The sequence below is a fragment of the Acinonyx jubatus genome, chromosome B4 (genome assembly GCF_027475565.1).
Source record: "Acinonyx jubatus isolate Ajub_Pintada_27869175 chromosome B4, VMU_Ajub_asm_v1.0, whole genome shotgun sequence".
Classification (NCBI taxonomy): domain Eukaryota; kingdom Metazoa; phylum Chordata; class Mammalia; order Carnivora; family Felidae; genus Acinonyx; species Acinonyx jubatus.
The window spans coordinates 10,709,338-10,732,200 of NC_069387.1; the positions used below are offsets into that span (position 1 = coordinate 10,709,338).

At 44.7% G+C, this 22,863-nt stretch overlaps 2 protein-coding genes across 5 annotated transcripts in view; one reads left to right on the forward strand and one right to left on the reverse strand.

The window, feature by feature from the left end:
* Window positions 1-1,120: 1,120 nt before the first annotated feature.
* LOC113603589 (translation initiation factor IF-2-like) lies at window positions 1,121-21,657 on the reverse strand. The gene is made up of 4 exons (XM_053199609.1): window positions 21,471-21,657; window positions 17,718-18,619; window positions 15,907-16,376; window positions 1,121-1,302 (listed from the first exon to the last, which is right to left on the reverse strand). The coding sequence occupies exons 1-2, from the start codon at window positions 21,655-21,657 to the stop codon at window positions 17,739-17,741; spliced, it is 1,068 nt and encodes a 355-aa protein (XP_053055584.1). The 3' UTR covers window positions 1,121-1,302; window positions 15,907-16,376; window positions 17,718-17,738.
* Window positions 17,547-22,863, forward strand: part of PROSER2 (proline and serine rich 2) — a 46,571-nt gene continuing 41,254 nt past the window's right edge. Inside the window, exon 1 of one of the 4 annotated variants that reach the window (XM_053225276.1) lies at window positions 17,547-17,699. The gene's annotated coding sequence lies outside the window, so the exon portion shown is untranslated. The other 3 variants (XM_053225277.1, XM_053225274.1, XM_027073408.2) reach the window with 3 other exon arrangements.

A 22,863-nucleotide genomic window follows, 5' to 3' on the forward strand; every position in this document is an offset into this window, starting at 1 on the left:
CCTTGCTTCCTCCCTTGGTTGCATCCTGGGGATCACAGAGATCTCTACGGCAGCTAGCCCAGCTCTCTGATTGAGGCCATCCCTCAGGCTTTAGTTCTGAGGGATACCTGGGCTGCATACCTTTGTAAAAGAATGGCCCTGTGTCAGGTTTGGACTGTCACTGAGCACAGGCTGGATGTATTTGCGGAGTGCCATCACTCCAAGGCCCTATGGTAGGAGCAGCTCCCAGCTTTCAGCCTCTTCTCTGAGCTGTGTGACCACACCCTGATTCAGATAAACGGCCTCTCATCCCCCCGCACCCCGCCCCATGCCTCGGCCCCACTACCCTGGTCACTGGCTGGTTTTGGAGTCCAGAAAGCACGAGGTAATTTCTACACATATTTCATCCACTCAGTGGCCACCACGCCCAGGGGTGTCCTCTCTGCTGTTCAACCTGGAGAATTTAGGGCTGGACGGCAGTCCTGTGCAATGACCTTGAATCAGGGCCTCACAAAACAGTGTGCAGGCAGTCTCAGTAGTTCACAGACGCACCCTTAACTAACCCAAGAAAGCAACCTTCCCTGTGGAAGAAAGGAATACCATCTCCTTTTCTGGAAATCCTTAAAAATCGGTGAGAGGTTCATCTTGTTTGAGCTGGAGGACATGGGACTCCAGAGGGGACTGTCTCCTGGAGCCCGGCGTTCTCCTTGGATCTGCGCCCGGCCCCCTAACACTGGTCAAGCTCAGCAGGGACTCCTCCTCCGGACCTGGAACCGTGTCCCTCAGTTGTGATTGCTCTGGACACCGTGGCCTCTCCCCCACCCGGCTCCTGTGCTGTTGGGGTCTCGCTGGTCCAAGAACACTGACCGTGCGCTTTGCTTGCAGTGACCTGCTGGTGATACCACACTCTGCGGATCTCGTGCTCTGAGATGCTGATGCTCTGCCCACGCACGGGTTCCTGTGGGCCCCTGTAAGGGGCGAGATACATCAGTGGCTCAGAATCGACTCGACTCTCTAGACTCATCCACTGTGTCCTTTCCTCCTGGTTGCCATCACACTGGCTGACTGCACTGTCAGCAATCACCTTCCTGCTCCCTTGCATTTGCCCACCAGCCTCTGCCCTCCCTTCTTGACCCCCTAGTCTCTTCCTTACCCCCTCCGTCTGGTTTCCGTGTACTGCAAGTCAGTTTCATTTTAGAAATGGCGAGTTAATTCCATGTGCCAGGTGCCACGGGGGAACGAATGCACGGCCCTGGCTACAGAGAGATGAGATCCGTGGGGTGCACAGAAACAGCCACGCCACCAGGCAGAACATTCCAAGCCCTGTAAAAAGAGAAAGAGGAAGAAAGGAGAGGTAGTTGTTTGGGGGACACTCAGGAAATCGCCATGAAGGAGGCGGCATTTAAGATGAGCTTCAAGGACCAACGAGGTCTTTGACAGGCCAGGACGTGAGTCATTCCTACAAGCGGGGCAGGTGGGGGGCGGGGATGGGCAGGGGCAGCACAGAAAGTATCCAGGCTGCAGAAGAAGGGAGAGATTTGAGGGAGGAGGGGATGTGGGGGTCAGATGGAGAGGAATGTCGCCCTGGAGAGGCCGGCTGAGCCTGGTGAGCCACTGAGTGAATGAGCAGGACCCACTGGGAGGAGGATTTACAGGTCAGTAACTTCTCACCAACTAGGCTTTGTTCCAACTCGATGGCCTAGTAATCACAAAGGAATTGAGTCATTCTTACAACTGCGAGATCCCCAAGTTCTTTTATGTCAACCTTCTTGGTCCTGGGGCGTTGGTGAAAACTGAAAAAGTGTAATTCAGGGGGCTCATAATGAGTCAGTGATTTCAGAATCTGCATGTGAGCGGGTCAGGAGTCTTCCTTGTGACTCTCCCCTAAGGAAAGTGTGAGCACCTGTCAGGTCATCCAAGCCTGGGGAGCGGACTGGGGTGCTGCCCTCCCCTCCCCCAGCCCCCCTCTGAAAGCCAGGGGCTGCTCCAGCAGCTGTGGGGGGGGGGCTCGGGCCCTCCCACCTCAACCCCTCTCCTCATCGGCTCTGACTTGGGGGAGAACCGGGTCATCACTTCACCATCCTGACACGGCTGCCAAGAAGGTTCTGTCCCCGGAGGACAGTTTTGGCTGTTCCTGGATGGCAAGCGTGGGTGAAATGGAAGGCGGTGGAGATGGCAAACAGTGCGTCAGAGGATAGCGATCAGGGCCATCCCCTGATAGCCCTGAGGAGGGTGGTCACCACAGGCTGCTGCTGAAATGTCACACTGCGCTGGCACACGCCGGTCCTCCTGTTTCAGTTACTAGATACTTTTTCCCTTATTTAAACATATCCAGTCGATGCCATCCTGCAGGTATCTCTTCACTGGGCAAGAAGACAAAAGCTATATGTTTTTAAAATACATTTAAATATGCTTTTCCCTCTGCAAGCCAATGTGCATGGCTTTTTTCTTTTCTTTTCTTTAAATGTTTATTTGTGTATTTTTGAGAGAAAGAGTTAGAGAGCAACCACGGGAGGGGCAGAGAGAGAGAGGGAGAGAGAGAGAGAATCCCAAGCAGGCTCCATCTGTCAGCACAGATCCCCATGCGGGGCTTGAACTCATGAACCATGAGATCATGCCCTGAGCTGAAACCAAGAGTCGAACATTTAACCGACTGAGCCACCCAAGTGCCCCTATGGGGTTTTTTTCAATTAATTATCTGAAATCTACTTTGCCAAAAATCATAGCCTGTCATCTTATAGCCTTGTTTTAATAATACACTGCTTTTAGGGACGCCTAGGTGGCTCAGTTGGTTGAGAGTCCAACTCTTGATTTCAGCTCAGGTCATAATCTCATGGTTCGTGGGGTTGAGCCCTGCATAGGGCTCTGTGCTGACAGCTCAGAGCCTGGAGCCCGCTTCAGATTCTGTGTCTCCCTCTCTGTCTGCCCCTCCCCTGCTTGTGCTCTCTCTTGCTCTCTCTTTCTCTCTCTCTCAAATATAAATGCACATTAAAATTTTTTTAATAATAATAATGCACTGCTTTTATAGCAACTCTACCTGTCAGGCAGTGTCCCTGAATTGGCAAAGGTTTTTCTTGTTTTTTTGAAGAAAGCTACAGGTTGGGGATCAGGAGCCATGTCCTTCTTCTGGTTCTCTTGGAGCTTCACTTTCTCCATCATCTACTTAATGAATTAGTGTTGGAAAAACATTCTGAGACAGAGGCATGAAAACCACTATAGGGTCAGAGGTACGGAAGTAGCTCATCTTAAGCAAAAGAAGCATTCCTGTGTGCAACATAGGCTTTTTTTTTTTAACATTTATTTTTGAGAGACAGAACATGGGTGGGGGAGGGGCACAGAGCGAGAGGGAGAGGGAGGGAGGGAGGGAGGGGGAGAGAGAGAGAGTCCAAAGCAGGCTCCAGGCTCTGAGCTGTCAGCACAGAGCCTGAAGTGGGGCTTGAACCCAAGAACCGGGAGATCATGACCTAAGTCAAGTCAGATGCTCAACGGACTGAGCCACCCAGGTGCCCCAAAAACAGTCTAGTTGCTTAGAGATACATTAAATTGAAAAAAAAATCTTGACCATGTCATTAACATTCCTTGAGTAAATGTAGCTAGTGTTTTGTAAGGATATTCTTTTAATGTCCTTTGACCTTGGGCAAAGATTCTCATGCATATGAATCACCAGGGGACTTCCTCCTCACCCAAAACTTGGACCTTATGAGACTTTGCTCTTCAAAGTGTGGTCTTTATGACAGCATCATTGGCATGCCTTAGGAGCTTATTAGAAATGCAGGATCTCAAGCCTTACTCCAGAATGCATCAGGACCTTATTTTAACAAGATTCTCAGGTGATTTGTATGCATATTAAAGTTGAGAAATATGGCTTTAAGTGCAGAATATTTGAAGTCTTTTTTTTAATTTAATTTTTTTTTTTTTAATTTACATCCAAGATAGTTAGCATATAGTGCAACAATGATTTCAGGAGTAGATTCCTTAACGCCCCTTACCCATCTAGCCCATCCCCCCTCCCACAAACCCTCCAGCAACCCTCTGTTTGTTCTCCATATTTTAGAGTCTCTTATGTTTTGTCCCCCTCCCTGTTTTTATATTATATTTGCTTCCCTTCCCTTGTATTCATCTGTTCTGTGTCTTAAAGTCCTCCTTGTGGCACCTGGGTGGCTCAGTCGGTTGAGCGTCTGGCTTCAGCTCAGGTCATGATCTCATGGTTTGTGAGTTCGAGCCCCGCATCAGGCTCTGTGCTGACAGCTTGGAGCCTGGAGCCTGCTTCGGATTCTGTATCTCCGTCTCTCTGCCCCTCCCCCACTCACGCTCTGTCTCTCTCTCTCAAAAATAAATAAACATTAAAAAAAATTTTTTTAAGTCCTCATATGAGTGAAGTCATATGATATTTGTCTTTCTCTGATTTCGCTTAGTATGATACCCTCTAGTTCCATCCACGTAGTTGCAAATGGCAAGATTTCATTCTTTTTGATTGCCAAGTAATACTACATTGTGTATATATATGTGTATATATATATGTATATATATATCTATATATATCTATATATATATAGATATATATATATATCACATCTTCTTTATCCATTCATCCATCGATGGACATTGGGCGCTTTCCATACTTTGGCTATTGTTGATAGTGCTGCTATAAACATTGGGGTGTATGTGTCCCTTCAAAAACAGCACACCTGTATCCCTTGGATGAATACCTAGTAGTGTGATTTCTAGGTCATAAGGTAGTTCTGTTTTTAATTTTTTGAGGAACCTCCATACTGTTTTCCAGAGTGGCTGCACCAGCTTGCATTCCCACCAGCAGTGCAAAAGAGATCCTCTTTCTCTGCATCCTCGCCAACCTCTGTTGTTGACTGAGTTGTTAATGTGAGCCATTCTAACAGGTATAAAGTGGTATCTCATTGTGGTTTTGATTTGTATTTCCCTGATGATGAGTGATGTGGAGCGTTTTTTCATGTGTCGGTTGGCCATCTGGATGTCTTCTTTGGAGAAATGTTTATTCATGTCTTTTGCCCATTTCTTCACTGGATTATTTGTTTTTTGGGTGTTGAGTTTGATAAGTTCCTTATAGATTTTGGATACTAACCCTTTATCTGATATGTCGTTTGCAAATATCTTCTCCCATTCCATCAGTTGCCTTTTAGTTTTGCTGATTGTTTCCTTCGCTGTGCAGAAGCTTTTTTATGTTGATGAGGTCCCAATATTTCATTTTTGCTTTTGTTTCCCTTGCCTCTGGAGACGTGTTGAGTAAGGAGTTGCTGCAGCCAAGGTCAAAGAGGTTTTTGCCTGCTTTCTCCTCAAGGATTTTGATGGCTTCCTGTCTTACATTTAGGTTTTTAATCCATTTTGAGTTTATTTTTTGTGTCTGGTGTAAGAAAGTGGTCCAGGTTCATTTTTCTGCATGTCGCTGTCCAGTTTTCCCAGCACCACTTGTTGAAGAGACTGTCTTTATTCCATTGGATATTCTTTCCTGCTTTGTCAAAGATTAATTTGTCATACATTTGTGGGTCTATTTCTGGGTTCTCTATTCTGTTCCATTGATCTGAGTGTCTGTTTTTGTGCCAACAACCTGGACATTCTTAATGCACCAAAGGCCCTCACAACTTAAAGATACCTTGTAGTAAATACACTGATAAAATAAAAAATTATTTGGCCTTCTTAGAAATGTTTCAAACATTTGGAATTTCTTAACACAACTTTTTTTTTGACAGAGTGGAAGTTAGAATGGCTTATTCTTGATCATGTCTTCCCACTTATTAAATTAGATGACTCCTTCCTTACTAGTATATCCTAGTTAGCTCGAGTCAGATTTTAATTGCTTAAACTATTCAATTTATGAATCTACCAGGTCTGTTCCTCTTCCCAGGAGAGGAAGGGGAAGGGAAAGTCAATGAAAATTAAATGACCTAATTTTGCTCTTCTTCCTAAACTTGGAAAATGAGCTGATGAAAGACAAAACTCAAGCCTATTATGGACTTGTTGGTATAGTTGTGCCCCTTATCCATGGGAACACATTCCAAGCCCCCCATTGGGTGCCTGAAATCAGAGATGGTACCAAACTCCACATACACTACATTTTTTCCCGTATATACACAACTATGATAAGGTTTAACTTCTAAATTAGGCACAGTAAGTGACTAACAACATGAATAATGAAGTAGAACAATGATGATATACTATAATAAAAGTTATGTATCATATCGCGCTGTACTCGCTCTTCTTGTGATGACGTGAGATGATCAAATGCCTACATGATGAGATGAAGCAAGGTGAATGACATACCACAAGGCTCCTGGTGACCTTCTGACCATCCATCAGAAGGAGGGTCTTCTGCTTTGGACCTTGACTGCGGGTGACCGAAACCATGGCTGAGGGAGAGGGAAGAATTACTGGATATGTCAACTGGCCCTGCGATCCTCAAATAGTTGGTTGGAAATGTGCATATTTAAATACCCCCATTGAGAATAATTTTTCTCCCACCAGAACGCATAGTTCCTAAGGGTTCGTCTGCCCTTCCTGAGAGAGACAGAGACTGAAGCGAACTCTGTGCCCTGGCCAGCTCTCCCTATCACCTGCATGGCCCACACTCCCTTTTTGTCCCCCCACCAGTCTGGTTAAGGGCTTCTGAGTAAAACCAAACGAAGATGTGAAGATGGGCAAGATGATGAAGCCTGTGTAGCATGAATCCTGTAGCCTTATCCCTTTACAGTTTCTGGGCTTTTGCTTCGATGCAGGGCTTCAGTCTGCCCTGGAAAGACGTGACACTTTACATAGGTGAGCTTGACTCAGAGAATTGCTCTGCTTTAGATTTGCCTGAAACATGGAAGCAAAGAATCTTCTCATAAGTATAAAACAGTGCTTTGTATTTAGCATCTAGCAATTCTTTATGAAATCCTTAAGGAAAATGCTCGAATATTTCCATCAAACTCTTGGTGGATTTGTACGAAGTTCTCAACCTTTCTGTAGCTGGGATATGCATCTTCTGGTTTTTCTTGTCCCTCTTAGTACCTCCTCAGCTGACTCCACTCAGATGAATACCTAAGGTGAGATTTCCACATTTTGAATGTTTGTAACTATTCCCTAAACTCTCATAAAGGTCATACTTTTCCCCAATACTAATTTGAAACCTTGAAAATAGTCAGCAACAGAAGCACAAATCCCTTAACCAACTTTATAGAGAGAGGTGCTTGAATCAGTCAGAAGAACTCATGTTCGGAAGGCAGCTCCAGGGGTAAGGGGAGCGCAACAGACAGAATTCTCACTCACTCAGACACTTACTACATGCGTGAGTTTGAGCGAATCATGGAACCCTTTTTGAACCTCAGTTTCCTCACCTGTAAAATGGGAAGAATAATACCTTCTAAAGACTATTATGAGAATAAAATGTGTGTGAATGAGTTCTGTAAACTGTGAAATGATATAAAGATATGCAGCATGATTATTACTATACCCCTGAGATATGAGAGGGTCACCAGGCCTCTTAAAGAGCTTAAGAAAGAAGCTTAGAGCCCAAGAAGGAAGCCAAAAGGTGAGGGCCGAACCCTTCATGGCAGTAAACAGATGCAGCTGGCCCCGTGAGTGTTCTCACATCTATGAAGCACAGGCACCTCATGCCACAGGCTGATGTCCTATTTATGAATATTATACAATCCAAGAATCTCCATGGCTTCCTACTTCTTAAGGTCACTCTTTTACTTAATATCAAAGTCAATGACTTAGGTAGTGATGATGGCAGAGCTTAGAACACATATTTGCCTAACATACCTAAGGGCACGGGGATTTGCTTTCTTACCCACACTGCAATTGATTTATCTGCTGTCCTCTGACTCTAAATGATTATACCCAGCTCTATTTTACTTCTCCTTGCTTTCCGGAAAATCCTGGGCTATGACCCTTTTCATTCCCCCAGAGCCCAAAGAGTGTTAGGAAGTTCAGGAGTTGCACAGGAATGCCACACAATTTGCAAACTCTTCAACTTTACTATCAGACATCGTTCTTCTGAAGTCCGCATTCCCACAAAGGGAATGTTTTATGTGTCTCTCCATAGACCGTGGTCTTCTGTCATGTTGTTAGCTAGCCCTCCCTGCTTCCCGCCTCTCTTGACCCTTCCATTTCCTCCTTTAGGATCCCAATCTCCTTCCTGAGATGCCAGTGGAGTACCCCTGCTTCCATATCGTGCAGAATGATTAACTGTGTGTGTGTCTATACTCCTCCCAGCTCAAGAAATCTAAGAAGAGAGGCTGGCCTTTCACAACCAGAGAGAGTGATGGATGGACGAATGAATTTCATGAATGAGATGCCTGGCATACAGTTTAAAACAAGGTTCCCAATGGAAACCAGAGGAGACATTCAGCTTGTTCAATGGAATGAATAATGCCCAGAGGTGGCGATTTTTCAGGTCATCGTCATAGAAGTAATATGTGAGGTCAGGCTGATGAATGTCTTTGCCCAAGGAGCAAAGAGCATCTTTGCTCTGATTGAAAGATTCAACTTGGGGGAAAATACTTAGATTTAATGGATGATCCCAGCTGTCAGAGACTGAAAATCAGGTTGGGACCTAAGAGAACACAGCTTCAGAACAGTTGTGAGACTAGAACCCAGATGATAAGGGTTTAAGAAATAAATGGGGTGGGGGGGGGGGCGCCTGGGTGGCTCCGTCAGTTAAACATCCAACTTTGGCTCAGGTCACAATCTCATGGTTTGTGAGTTCAAGCCCCACATCGAGCTCTCTGCTGTCAGCGTGGAGCCTGCTAGGGATGCTCTGTCCCCCCTCTCTTGCCCCTTCCCTGCTCTCTCTCTCTCTCTCTCAAAAATAAATAAACATTAAAGAAAAAAAGAAATGAATGAGAGGTGAAGTGATGAAGGCAATACATATGTTTAGCCTGCTATATTCTTATGTGAATCATTAGCAAAGTTAGCAAGCATTTTAAGAAAAAGCCAAGGGGGAAAAATTCTCTTTTACCTATTTATTTGTTCCTGTAACTAGCTTATTCAAGAGTCTCAACTTGTTGGGGCATAAGCATGAATCAGTTTTATTGCTGCCAGTATCTGCCCCCAGCTGTTCTCCGTGAAATTGCCATTTCCCACAGACTAGCAGTACATCAGGGATCAGATTGGCCAGATTTAATAACTTCTCTAACAGTTTTGGTTATTAAACCAGTCTATGTTTGTTTTTCAGGTTCAGTTCTAATTATTAAAACTAACAGCAACAACAGATAGGAAATATTGGAACTCTCCTACATGCACTGCTGGTGGGAATGTACAATGATGCAACTGTTGTGGAAAGCAGTATGGTGGTTCCTCAAAAATTCAAGCACAGAATCACAGTATGATTCAGCAATTCCACTTCTCGGTGAATATACAAAACCACCGAAAGCAGATACTTGAATAGATACTTGTGCACCCGTGTTCACTACAGCCTTGTTCCCAATAGCCAAAAGGTAGCAGCAAGCCAAGTGTCTGTTGACAGATGAAAGAGTAAACAAAATGTGGTATATCCATTCAGTGAAATATTATTCAGCCTTAAGAAGGAAGGAAATTCTAATATATATGTTATAACGTGAATGAACTTGAAAACATTATGCTAAGTGAAAGAAGCCAGATGAGAAAGACAGACAGCGTATGACTCCATATATATATGAAGTAGGCAAATTCATAGACAGAAAGAACAGTGGTTGCCAGAGGCTGGAGGAAGGCAGAATAGGGAGTTAGTGTTTAATGGAGATAAAGTTTTGGCTTGGGAAGATGAAAAAGTCCTGGAGATAGATAAGTGGTGATGGTTGTTGTGAATGTAACAATGCCCCTAAGTTATACATTTAACATTGTTAAAATGATAAATTTTATATCATGTATATTTCACAACAATAAAAAAATTTTTTTTTTCTTAAAAACTTAAAACCTTCCACCTCAATGTCATTTGCCTGGCTTATTGGCCCCCTGGAAAGCAGCTTATTGGGTCTGCCTCTCAGATAATTTGTGCTCCTTCAGGTAGAGCCCCGGAAACTAAAAGGTCCCCTTCCTTACACTCCCGTGAAATTTCCAGCCTGGGAGCAGGCACCAGTCTTCCAAATCCGTGTTCAAACCTCAGCAGGAAAGACATTCTGTGCCATGCTCCTCAAATGCTTGGTATGACTTTACCCCACTCAGTTCCTGGTGGCCTGAGGGTAACGTGGGGTAATGTGCTCCCCGTCTTGCTGAACTCCAGTCTTTCTGAGCGATTTGTCTCAGGCCCATGCTTGGCCGTGGGATGAGAGGAACCCCTTCTAAGGCAGAATTCTAGGACGCCCCCTAAGACTCCAGCTCCCTGGTGTCACATCCTTGTATAATACTCTCCCCTTGAGTATCAGTGGAACCTGAGAACACAACGGGGTGTCACCTCTGTGATTACCTCACATTATGTGGCAAAAGGGATTCTGCACACGTAAAGTCCCTAATCTCGGAGATAATTGGAAGGGAGGTTACCCTGGGTGGATACAAAAGCCATATATCCCTCCTCCCCAGCAGGGGGAGAGAACAGCCTCCCAACATGAATACTAACTGCATTTCCACAAAGCTTAGGACCCTCAAGCCTCTTCTTAGTTAGGAAATGGGGGAGGGGCCTGTTGGTGGCAGGGCCAGTTCACATTTGTTGACTGTCAATAAATCCTGAGGAAATAGTCCCTGGTTAATTCCTGGTGACGTCTTGAATTTGGAATGTAAGAGGTGGTAAGTACTGTTAGTCCTTAGTTTTAATTTTAGGACAACAGGAAACACATCCCACAACATTTTATTATTCACAGTGAATGGTAGCGTGTGGTCTGATTTCCCTTTTCTTGTCCTGTTGTAATCTTTATCCTATTTAACAATCTAGAAATTGAAATAAAATATTTCAAGCTTGGGCACCTGGGTGGCTCAGTCAGTTAACCGTCCAACTCTTGATTTTGGCTCAGGTCATGATCCCAGGGTTGTGGGATCGAATCCTGCACCAGACTCCACGCTGGGATTTTTGGGATTCTCTCTCTCTCTCTCTCTCTCTCTCTCTCTCTCTCTTTCTCTCTCCCCCTCACCCCTTACCCCCCTTGCACTCACTCTCTCTCTAAAAATATATAAAATGAAATGAAATGAAATAAAACAAAACAAAATAAAATAAAATAAAATAAAATAATTTTTAAGTTTATCCAAGGATTGCCAGTAAGGTTTCCCCTATCCTTCCTTCCACCAATATTGAAACTTGGAAATACAATTGACACTCAGTGCCTGAGAGCCTGGTAACGCCCAGGTGGCCCCATGGGAATCAAGCCGCTGCATCTGTAAAGCTGGGAGCCAGACTGGCACTTTGCTGCCCCACAAGTGGCCACCTATCAGGTTGGGTGATTCCTTTATCCTGACTCTGACTGCAACACTAGGAAAGAGCTCACTCACAATTCAGGAAATTAACATCCTCAAGTTCAGGGTCAGATCAAACAGGAAGTTCTACTGGTTCACAACAGAATTGTATAGAAAAATGTCCACCTCCAAACTTAGCTGTTGATGTAATGAAATACTTCAACTGAAATGGGTTTACAGAAGTTCAACTTTGCAGAAAGGCAACAAACGACACACATACAGTACTCCACCTACTGTACTCTCTCTCCTTCCAAATGTGGTACCCGCTCTGTGACACAAACAGGACTGAGTCTCACTGAGTCCTGCTCTTACCCGACACTCACCTGAGGCTGGTGTTGGCCCGTATTCAAATCTCCTGACACCAAAAACACTCAGGAGGAATGGAGGAGGTAGTGAAGGTTTGCTGGGAAGGTGGTGAGGGTTAACAGACACCTTGCACAGGAAACTTCCTAAGACTCTCCTTTCCTTTGCTGAGGTGGCGGGGGGGGGGGGGGGGGGGAGGGGGGGCGGGGAACCTGGGTGGCTCAGTCAGTTGAGCTTCTAACTCTTGATCTTGGCTCAGAGCTCATGATCTCACAGTTTGTGAGTTCAAGCCCCACATTGGGCTCTGTGCTGATGGCACAGAGCCTGCTTGGGGTTCTGTCTCTCCTTCCCTCTGCCCCTCCCCTGCTTGTGCTCTCTCTCTCAAAATAAATAAAGTTAAATATATATATATATATATATATATATATATATATACATATATATATATATATATATATATATACATTTGAAAAATAAATAAATAAAAGTCCTTCCCTCAGCAGCTGCCCCATACCCAGTCTCCTCAGACACAAGCCATTTCCAAACCCTGTCGGCCTCGCATACTCCATCTGTAAACTGAAAACTAGCCAGAGATCAGCATGAAGCAAAACAAGTTGAACTCGGTCAAATTTTAACTACGAATTATGCCTTAGGCTTATCTCTGGGGAGAGATGTAGTTCATCTCACTATTGCTTTTATTTACAGAATCACTTACATTCCATCTGTGGGTTAACAGACTGTTGGTGATTAACCATTTTATCACCTGAGTCTTGTCTGTGTCCCCCAAGCCCTCCTGGACCATAAAGTCCATGTAGGCAGGGGGTTTGTGCATGCTGTCCACCATTGTACCTCCTGGACCTTGCCCATAATAGTGCCTGCCACCTGGGACCACAAAGAATATTTGGGTGAAGGATGAATGGGCACCATACCTCCTCTCTCCCTGTTTGGACCTCATTCACTGGCAGGTCCTAAAGCCTGTCTGACCAGCACTTCCTTTTCCCCAGGGATCTTTTGGGGTCTTGCTTCTCTTTCTGAATGCTTACCATTAAGTTTCAAGAATAACTTGTTTAGGGGTGTGTGAGTGGCTCAGTCGGTTAAGCATCCGACTTCAACTCAGGACATGATCTCACGGTTTGTGGGTTCGAGCCCCGTGTCAGGCTCTGAGCTGTCAGCACAGCTTCAGATTCTGGAACCTGCTTCAGATTCTGTGTCTCCCTCTCTCTCGGCCTCTCCCATGCTTGTGTTCTGTCTCTCTCTCTCTCAAAAATAAACATTAAATTTTTCTTTTTAAAGAATAACTTGTTTACTGTTTTCTTCCATATTTGTTTCTTCTACATGTTTCTCCTTCAAAATACTGCCCGGGAATACAGACCTCATCCACTTGCTTTCAGGAAGTATGGAACCATTCCACCATCATCTTTTCTAGTTTTCCTCTAAATGTGCCACCAAAAAACCTCCAGGTCATAAATTCTTCATCTGTAGAAATAGATTAAATATTTCCTTTTTAACTTTTTAAATGATTTCTTCTTTCTTTATTTAAAAAAATGTTTTTAACGTTTATTTATTTTTGAGAGAGACAGAGAACGAGCAGGGGAGAGGCAGAGAGAAAGGGAGACACAGAATCCAAAGCAGGCTCCAGGCTCTGAGCTGTCAGCACAGAGCCCGACGTGAGGCTCCAACTCACAAACCATGAGATCATGACCTGAGCCGAAGTCAGATGCCTAATGACTGAGCCAGGCACCCCAATTATTTCTTCTTTCAAATCAAGAAACTTCACTAAGAAATCTCCTGGCAGCATAACAGCGTTCTTCTCTTTCTCTCATTGTCCATCAAGTATATATTGAATGTTTGATATAAGCCAGGCTCAGTGCTATACACGTTGGCATTTACTGTCTCATACAGAAATATAATATTTATTAGTTTTTGTTGATTTATAAAAGTAATATAGAGTCATAGCAGAAAATTTGGAACATAAACAGAACCATAAATAAGAATCATGTAATCAGAGCCAGAAACAGTAACTGCCATCATTTCGACAGATTTCCTTCTAATTTTCCATACATATGTGCATTTTCCAAGTATGTGGAAATGTATTCCCATGAAATAATAATTTACATATAATTTTGTAATGTTCTTTCCCCCCTTAACAATATTTAGATATTTTCTTGTAGCCACGAAAAATTTCTCATTTTTATTTTATTTTTAATTCTTTTTTAATGTTTATTTTATTTTTGAAGGAGACAGAGACAGAGCATGAGTGAGGGAGGGGTAGAGAGAGAGGGAGTCACAGAATGCAAAGCAGGCTCCAGGCTCTGAGCTGTCAGCGCAGAGCCTAATGCGGGGCTCAAACTCGCAAACCATGAGATCGTGACCTGAGCCAAAGTCAGATGCTTAACCAGCTGAGCCACTGCAGCACCCCAGAAAAAGTCCTCAATTTAAAAAGCTATTAATATTTTATTTCTCTCCAATTTTGGATATTTGGTTGTTTCCAATTTTGTGACGTTATAAAAAGGAGACAGCAGTATATATCCTTAGGCACACATCTCTGTGCTCGTTTCTGACTACTTCTATAGAATTCCATACAGATACGGAAACATATGATCAAAGTGTATAAACATTTTTAAAGCTGGGAAATATTTTATAAAATTGCTTTCCAGTAAAGTTATATTAATTTATGCTTCCACTAATAGTATATAAAATTTCCCATTTCACTGCACCCCTGTCATTATTGAATATTAAAACTTAAGAAACTATCTTCTAATAGGGATACTATACACAATTTAAAATTTTTACTTTTTCAATTACTAGCTAGTCCAAACACTTTAAAATATAATACACACAGAGAGAGGGAGCTAATCAATTACTATTTTTGTGGTAATTTCCCCATTGAGTTTTTTAAGTTTTCTTGTCAATTTATGGGTATTCTTGTATTGAGGATGATATTAACTGTCAGATTTGTTATGCATAGTTCTATAGAATTTTTTTCTTTCCAAATTTTGTTCACAATATTTTTAGTTGTCAGGATTAAAAATTTTTTATGTAATCTAGTCTAATGGCCATTTCATCTATGATTTTTCCATTTCTTTTCTTCCCTCATCTTGAGATCACACAAATATCTGACTAAATTTCCTCCTAGTTTTAAAATTCTTTAATGTAGCTGAAATTTGTTTTAGCACATAATGGAAGGCAAGGCTTACAGTGAGTATTTTTTCAAATTACTAGTTTTCTAAAGCCTGCTTATTGAGAATCTGTCCTTTTTAAATTTATTTTAGATGACTCTGTCATCACATCTCACAGTCAACACTATACCAACACTATCCTTTTCTGGATTATTGATTCTATTCTATTATTTGTATCACTCAACATCTGTTACTGTTCTATTGACACTTTTAATTATTATAGTCCTGAACTATGTTTCAATTAAAAACGGTGCAATTTATCATATTTTTCTCCATTTCTTAACTCTTATCATCTGCTGTTTATTCAGGTCAATGTTAAAATAATTTTGTTTTCAGGGTGCCTAGGTGGCTAAGTTGGTTGAACGCCCCACTTGGGCTCAGATCATGATCTCACAGTTTGTTAGTTCGAACGCTGAATTGGGCTCTGTGCTCACGGCTCAGAGCCTGGAGCCTGCTTCAGATTCTGTCTCTCTCTCTCTCTCTCTCTCTCTCTCTCTCTGCACCTCCATTGCTCACACTCTGCCTCAAAAATAAACATTTTTAAAAAATTTAATAATAATTTTATTTTCACCTTCCCCAGGGTAGGTGTTAGTAGCCTCGTTGTACAGATGAGGAGCTGAGTCTCAAATAGGAAAAGCAGCTCAAAATTGCACATCCGAGTGGCAGAGGCATAAAGTAAAATCATTTCTTCTGGATCTCCTCTTTCAGCTCTAAAATGCTATATTCTTTTAGTAAAGAAAACATGAAAATTACTACCCATTCTTCTTTCGTGTGTGCCCCCTCTAGTGGCCATCACGGATATTGCAGTTTCTCAAGTGGACGCTACACAGCAATTATTTTTATAAAACAAAAATGTATGTTCAGCTTAATTTTTCTAGTTTACTTCAAAAATTTTCATGACACAAAGTTCATAATAATATTTGTCTAATGTTTGGGGGTCATGGATTGCCAGGATTCTCTTAACAAAGAGCAGCCTCAGAAGACATATAAAACTCCAGTGAACATAAAGTAAATTTTTATAAATTCCATGGCTTTTAAAGTAATAACAATAGGAGATACAAAGACTTACCAGATGTTTCTTTGTTCCTTTTTCTCCCTTGACGTCATCTAAGTACTTTCATGAATAACTCTTTTTAAATTACCCCTCTAAGCTATTTCTTGTCTTCTTACCTCTCATTGTGTTGTTTAGGCCGTTTGTGTCATTCCGTGGGCACAGAGGTGCCTAGACAAGGGTGCACCGGGGACTGGAAGCCGGTCTGTGCTCAGGTAGTCACGTGGCAGCCCTGGGAAGGTCTGCACCAGCTCGAGGAAGGTCCACCTGTTTGTAATTCCCACAAAGCTCTGGGGTGTGTGCTGGCCAGGGGCTGGGCTCATGGCCCCAAAGCCACCTGCTTGAAACTTTCATCCCTGTTCATTTCCCACCTCTTTTTTTTGGTGGTGATAGTGGTGTTCGGTTGGTTGGTTTTTGCCTTCTTCTTTTCTTCTCTTCCTTCCTACTCCCATCATCCTTCAGCTTCTTCCTTTTTATCTCTTCTTCATCTGTAAGAAAAGACAGAGTAAAATTTAATTTCTACACAAAAGATAATGTGTAAATCGGAGATTTTAAGGAAACTTTAAAAAAGTAAGCCAAACATAAGTTTACATATCATGAAAACTTAACCAAGCAAAAAGCACAATAATAAAAAGAAAAAAGGGGCACCTGGGTGGCTCAGTAAGTTAGCTTCTGACTTTGGCTCAGGTCTCGCGGTTTGTGGGTTCAAGCCCCACGTCGTCGGGCTCTGTGCTGACAGCTCAGAGCCTGGATCCTACTTCAGATTCTGTGTCTCCCTCTCTCTCTGCACCCCCCCCCCACCCCCGCTTGTGCTGCCTCTCTCTCTCTCTCAAAAATAAATAAACGTTAAAAAAATGTTTAAAAAAAGAATTCTAGGAAGCACTTGACAAAATGACTTTTTTCTTTATCTCAAATCCTTAAAGACAAGGGTTACCTATATTACCTCTCACTGGCGGGTGTTTAATATTTAATTTTTACTAAGCCAATTCATGCTAAATGGATTAGTATTTAACACAATATGTTCAAAAATAAATAAATAAACAGCAGAAAGCTTAGACCCATTATTCATCAAGGATTAAGGACCGGTAGTATTGATTCCCTCCTGGATTGGGTTCAGAAAGGGGCGGATAATAATACTTGCCTAATTAACCAGCATGTTGGGTAGATTAAAGTGCTTTGTAAACATTAATTAAAGATGCAGGGAGTTAGTTGAGGCCAATGTGTTATTAGTGAAAAAGGTGTCTCTCCTTTAATCAGGTCCGTCTTCCTGGGGAGGGCAAAGAAATGAGCTAAGGACGAAGGTATTGGGGCTCGGCCCTGAGCGCCGCCGTGACTCAGTCATTCCGTGCGGCCACTTCCTTTCCCCGTTTTCTGTAAAATGGGGATGCGCGCGCGCGCGCGCGCGCGCGCACACACACACACACACACACACACACACACACACAGCATTTCGGAACACGGGTTTCAGAATGCCTGCCGGCTGGGTGCACAACCAACCCTACAATTAATAAAGCCCCGTAATTCTTGCTTTCTCCCTCCCTCGAGAGCTGTGCCGCCCCGTGGAAACACTGGTCACATTAGCTCTCAACAACTTAATGAAAGCCTTCCACCACCGGCTATTAACCTCAGTCGTTATTTCCACAGCCACCGAGAAGAAAATAGCACCGAGCAATGGGGTCAGGAGCCGCGGGAGGAGTTTCTTCGCCTCTCTGGACCTCAGTTTTCCCTCGGTGCAAAAAGGGGCACAGAAATCAGGGGCTCGTACTAAGGATTGCCTGAAATAACTTGTGCGTTACATGGCTCCTCCGAGGGTAATAAATAGTCCGTACTTGGGAGTTACTATCGAGTTACTAACACGCCCTCTCAAAGCTGACGACGACCCTGTCGGAGCTCCAGACGCAGACCCTATTGCTCTTCTCGGCGGGTGTAACTCGAAGGTGGCGCCGGGGGAGGGGAGGGTCCCCAAATTCAGACCTCGCGCGGCGACCGAGGACCCCTTCGAGAGGCGGCCGCGGGGCAACTCCGGCGCGGGGGCCTGTCCCTTTAAATGCCCCGGGCGCGCGCTGAGTGTTTTGGGGGGCTGAGCCCCGGCGGGGAGCGCGCGGCGGGGCGGTGCAGCGCGCAGGAGCGAGCGCGCGGCGTGTGGGGGAGGAGGGAGCGAGGGGCGGGGGTGCGAGGGCGCGGCGCGGGTGGAAGCGCGGGACGGCGAGAGCGCGGCCGGCCTGTGAGCGTGCGGTGAGGAGCGCGCGGCAGAGGTGCGAGCGCCGGGCGGCGGCGGGAGCGCGCGGCCGGGCGGCCTGGGACTGTCGGCGAGGCGCGCGCGCGGGCTGACCCGAGAGCGGGCGGCGCGAGGGCTCCGGGTCGCGGTCCGGGTGGGCACCTGCGGTCCCCGGGGCGGAGGCTCCTTCCAGGTGAGTTCGGACCGTGCGATCCCCTACTTGGTCCGAGAGGCGGGAGGGTGCCCTGGCAGCCGGTGACCTCGCCTGGCACGTCGGTGAGCGGGGCGTCGTTTGGAGTCTGTAGAGGGAGGCTTGGGCTCGGGTGGGTTTCAGATAGACGAGGGTGACCCATTTTTCTTGTGGCCCGGTTCTCTGTACTTCCCACGCTGCCCCGCCGGTGCCCTGGTTGCGTGGATCTCTTCTTGCGCGCTGCTCCCCTCCACCTCGCTTGCCCAACCTCCTGGAAGTTAGGAAAGACGCGCAATCCGAGGGACCGTAGTCGACCCGGTGGCCTCACCTACGGGAAACCCAGTGCCTCCCTTTGGGATTTCAGGGATTCGGTTGCGCCCTAAGTTGGGGAGGTGGGGAGAACGCGGCTATTTTCGGCTCCGAGGATGTCCTGTTTGGGGGGCGCAAGGTAGTCCGAGGCACGTGTTTAGCTTTGGGCGCAGAGCGGTTACGAGTTGTCCCTAATATCCTTCCCCTGTCCCCACGGCCCTTCCCCGGAGTCGTTCCAGGACTCGTCGCCTGCCTTGCCGCCGCGGTCCTCGAACTCCCGGGAGCTCTGCTCCTTACCGCTGCGGAGAGGAGGGTGGGAGGCTAATATTGACAGGAGGTAGCCAAAGCCACCTGTTAAGCTTGGGTCCTGCACGAGTGACCAGTAGATTTTTGTCCTCACCCCCACCTCCGCCCCCCAGGCCCGGATCACCAGCAGGTAACCGAATCAAGTGGGAATGCGTAGGATCTGCAGTGAATCGGGGCCGGAAGGGATTAAAACAGGAGAAGAAAATGTGGCCGAAATGATGCAATTTAACAAAAGGCAATACAGTAAAGTCCAGTATTTCTCCAAGGCTTTTTAAGTTTCCCAGTATTGTTTTACGGAGTCTAAATTTAAGCATCTAACTTTTTTTTTTTTTTTTAACCGCAGGAACTAACCTCAGAAAACTCTTTAACTCTTTGCCAGGCAGGATAGTTGGTACACAGCAGAAAACTTTAAAGGAAAGTCATTTTTTGTGTCTCCCTCCCCAACCCCCAACAGAATAAAACAAACGTTCAGGTCTGTTGCAGGAAGACTGTAGGAAGAAAGTTCCTTCTGGCTCTAATTTTAATGGAGAACATTTTTTCTTTTAATCTGTATTTCTGAAAAATACAGAAACACCAAGCCAGGTGTAAGTGTAAACTTGAGAAAGATGCTCACGGAAGAGACGTTTATTAAAGATACTTTTCTACTTTATTTTTCTAAAGCACTGCATACTTAGGGTTCTAGCATGCACTAAAAAGTTAGCCCTCAAAGTTCCATGTCTGAATGTTACAGATTGTTTTTCTAGGTGGAGGAGGTATTTTCGTTCATGAGGCCAATGTGGAAATACAAACAAATGCCCTATTTACTTGGGATTGGGTGGGAAGGACGGAAGTTGTCTCAAATCTTTCTTGCCAGACTTGACAGTGTATGTATGGAATCTTGTGTATTTTCTTGCCCAGTCCAATAAGAGCCACTTTTAAGTGACTGGATAGGTTCCTTGGTAACGGCGTTTCAAATGAGCTTTTCTTTGAAAATTTTGGACACTAATAATCTAAAAGCAACACGTTTTCTCCATTACTAAAAATCGGGAAGGCAAAATTAGAGTAATATTGGCTAGTAATAATTTAGAGAAGGCTGGAAAGATGAGAGATGCTTTTAAGAAGATTGGAGTGTGTCAGACTCTATGACAGTCCCCCTTTGCCTACTTTGGTGCAGGGGCTGAGTGTTCATTAATTCGTTCAGTGATATTTAGAGACTGACCACGTACACCAGGCTCAGTTCTGAGTTCATTCTTGGGCACACAGACATATCTAGATAACAGCCATATGGCCCAGACTGATTAAAATCAGATCAAGTAAGCCTTCATCAGGAGCTGAAGATACACCTGGCCCTGGTTCCAAAGTTCTCAGACACCTAAGGAGCCTGTAGTTGGCACCCTGTGTTGATTCTAACGATCATCTCAAATAACTAACCCCATGAGGTAGAGTGGAGCCTTGAAGCCTGAAGGGAGAGAGGCGAAAGTCTTAGGTGGAGCAGAGCTAAGAACAGGGGAGCCTCTGGAACAGAAGTTCAGGTGCACCTTATCTCACAGTTGCGGAACAGTCGCCAGGGGCATGGAGGCCATGCAGGGGTAGGTGCCAGGGAATCCTAGGAGCATCCCAGAACTTGAGCTCTTTGCTTCGCCGAAGGGCAGCATTGCATTTCAGTTTCCATTGCCCCTTCTGGTCGTGGTGCTGGTGGCTTCCTAGCTGCCTGCGTGCTCTGCGGACAGGCCCTGCCTCTCTGCCCGTGAGACACCGCAGCACGACCTGCCTTGAGTCGTTGAGTGCATCTGCTGGCCATTGCAGAAAAGCCTCTGTCCACACTGGCACAACAGGATCACTAGAGTAGACTCACTAGTAGTAAGTAGCCTCTGTGGAGAGCCGCAGTGAGGCTGCGCCTCTCAGTAACGCCCTTGTCCCCCTTCTAGACACGCAGCATTAATATTGAAACCTATTTTAAGAAAGTAGGTGCTGGGTTTATAATCCATGCGGTCAGGATTCGTGGTAAAGGAATGTGTAGGGCAGAACATTCCCCCTTGTTAGAGAGAGCGGTGATAGCACTTTATGAATGCAGATCTTCAGACTGGATATTTCCAAAGATCCTAGCAGTGTGAAGACTTGAATCTCTTTATTTCCTAAATTGTACTAAATACATATATATTATCAAGTTTATCATTTTAAAGTGTACAAATCGGTGGCATCGAGTACACGCACATTCGATGTGTTTGAGAAGAATGTGTTTTCTTTAATTTGTTTTCTGTAGAGTGGCATGTGGGTGGCTCAGTCGATTAAGCCTCAGACTTTTGATTTTGGCTCAGGTCATGATCTCACGGTTCAGGAGTTTGAGCCTCGTGTCAGGCTCTGTGCTGACAGTGCAGAGCCCGCTTGGGATTGTCTCCGTCTCTCTCTGCCTCTCTCTCTCTCTCTCTCTCTCTCTCTCTCTCTCTCTCAAAAATAAATAAATAAACATCAAAAAAATGTTTTCTGTAGAGATCTGCAGATATCCACTGAATGAACCTTATTAATTGAATTATTCCTAACTTTGTGTCCACTTAACATGTCAATAACTGAGAGGGGTACAAGAGGTCCCCGACTTGATGGTTTTTAGACTTGACGATGGTGCAGAAGTGGTACACATTCGGTAGAAACCATACTTGGTATTTGGAATTTGGATCTTGTCCCGGGCTAGCGACCTGTGGTCAGTCCTCCCTCGGATGCTGGGCAGTGAGACCCAGCTCCCAGGCACCCGGCAGCCGAGGACAGACATCCATCCACCGACAACCCTATCCTGCCATTCTGTTCTTTGAGCATAGTGTTCAGTACATTATGTGAGATACTTAGCATTTCATTATCAAGTAGGCTTCATGTTAGAGGATTTTGCTCAACTATAGGCTACTATGAGTGTTCTGAGTACTTCTAAGGTAGCCTCGGCAATGTTTGGTAGGTTCCATGTATTAAATGCATTTTCAGCTTAAAATATTTTCAACGCAATATAGGTTCATTGGGATATAATCCTATCATAAGTCGAGGAAGATCTATATCGAAAGATACCACTGTAATGGGGGCTTTGTCAATATCTCCTTGTATATTTTTTAATGTTTATTTTTTGAGAGAGTGAGAGTGTGAGTGGGGGAGGGGCAGAGAGAGGGAGACACAGAATCCGAAGCAGGCTTCAAGCCCCCAGCTGTCTGACGTGAGGCTCGAACCCTTGAACCCACGAACCCCAAGATCATGACCTGAGCCGAAGTCGGACGTTTAACTGACTGAGCCACCCAGGCGTCCCTCTATCTCCTTGTATTTTTTTTTTAATTTTTTTAACGTTTATTTATTTTTGAGACAGAGAGAGATAGAGCATGAACGAGGGAGGGTCAGAGAGAGAGGGAGACACAGAATCTGAAACAGGCTCCAGGCTCTGAGCTGTCAGCACAGAGCCCGATGCGGGGCTCGAACCCACGAACTGTGAGATCGTGACCTGAGCTGAAGTCGGACGCTTAGCCGACTGAGCCACCCAGGCGCCCCTCTCCTTGTATTTTAAGCTAGAAAATATTCTGAGGCTTTGTGCCTACTACTTTATATGTTAATATCTAACAATGTGCATTTGTAAGTTTATATTGGTAGACAATACAGTGTCTAATAGGAATTGAACTTTTACTATTAAGTAGTTATCTTTACTATTAATGAGGATTTTGCCTTGAAATCTATTTTGCCTGATGTAACATAGCCAGAAGTGATCTTCTCGTTGCTGTTGTGAATATTGGCTTGGTGTATCTTTTCCCATCCCTTTTATTTTCTTTTAAATGCCTTTGCTGAAGTATCACTGACATTTAGTAAACTGCACTTATTTAATGTGTGAAAAAAGAAAAAAGTAAATTCACAATGTTGTGCAGCCTTCACCACTATCTAGTTCCAGAACTTTTACATCACCCTGAAAGGAAACCCCATTCCTTTAAGCAGTCCCTCCCCATTTCCTCCC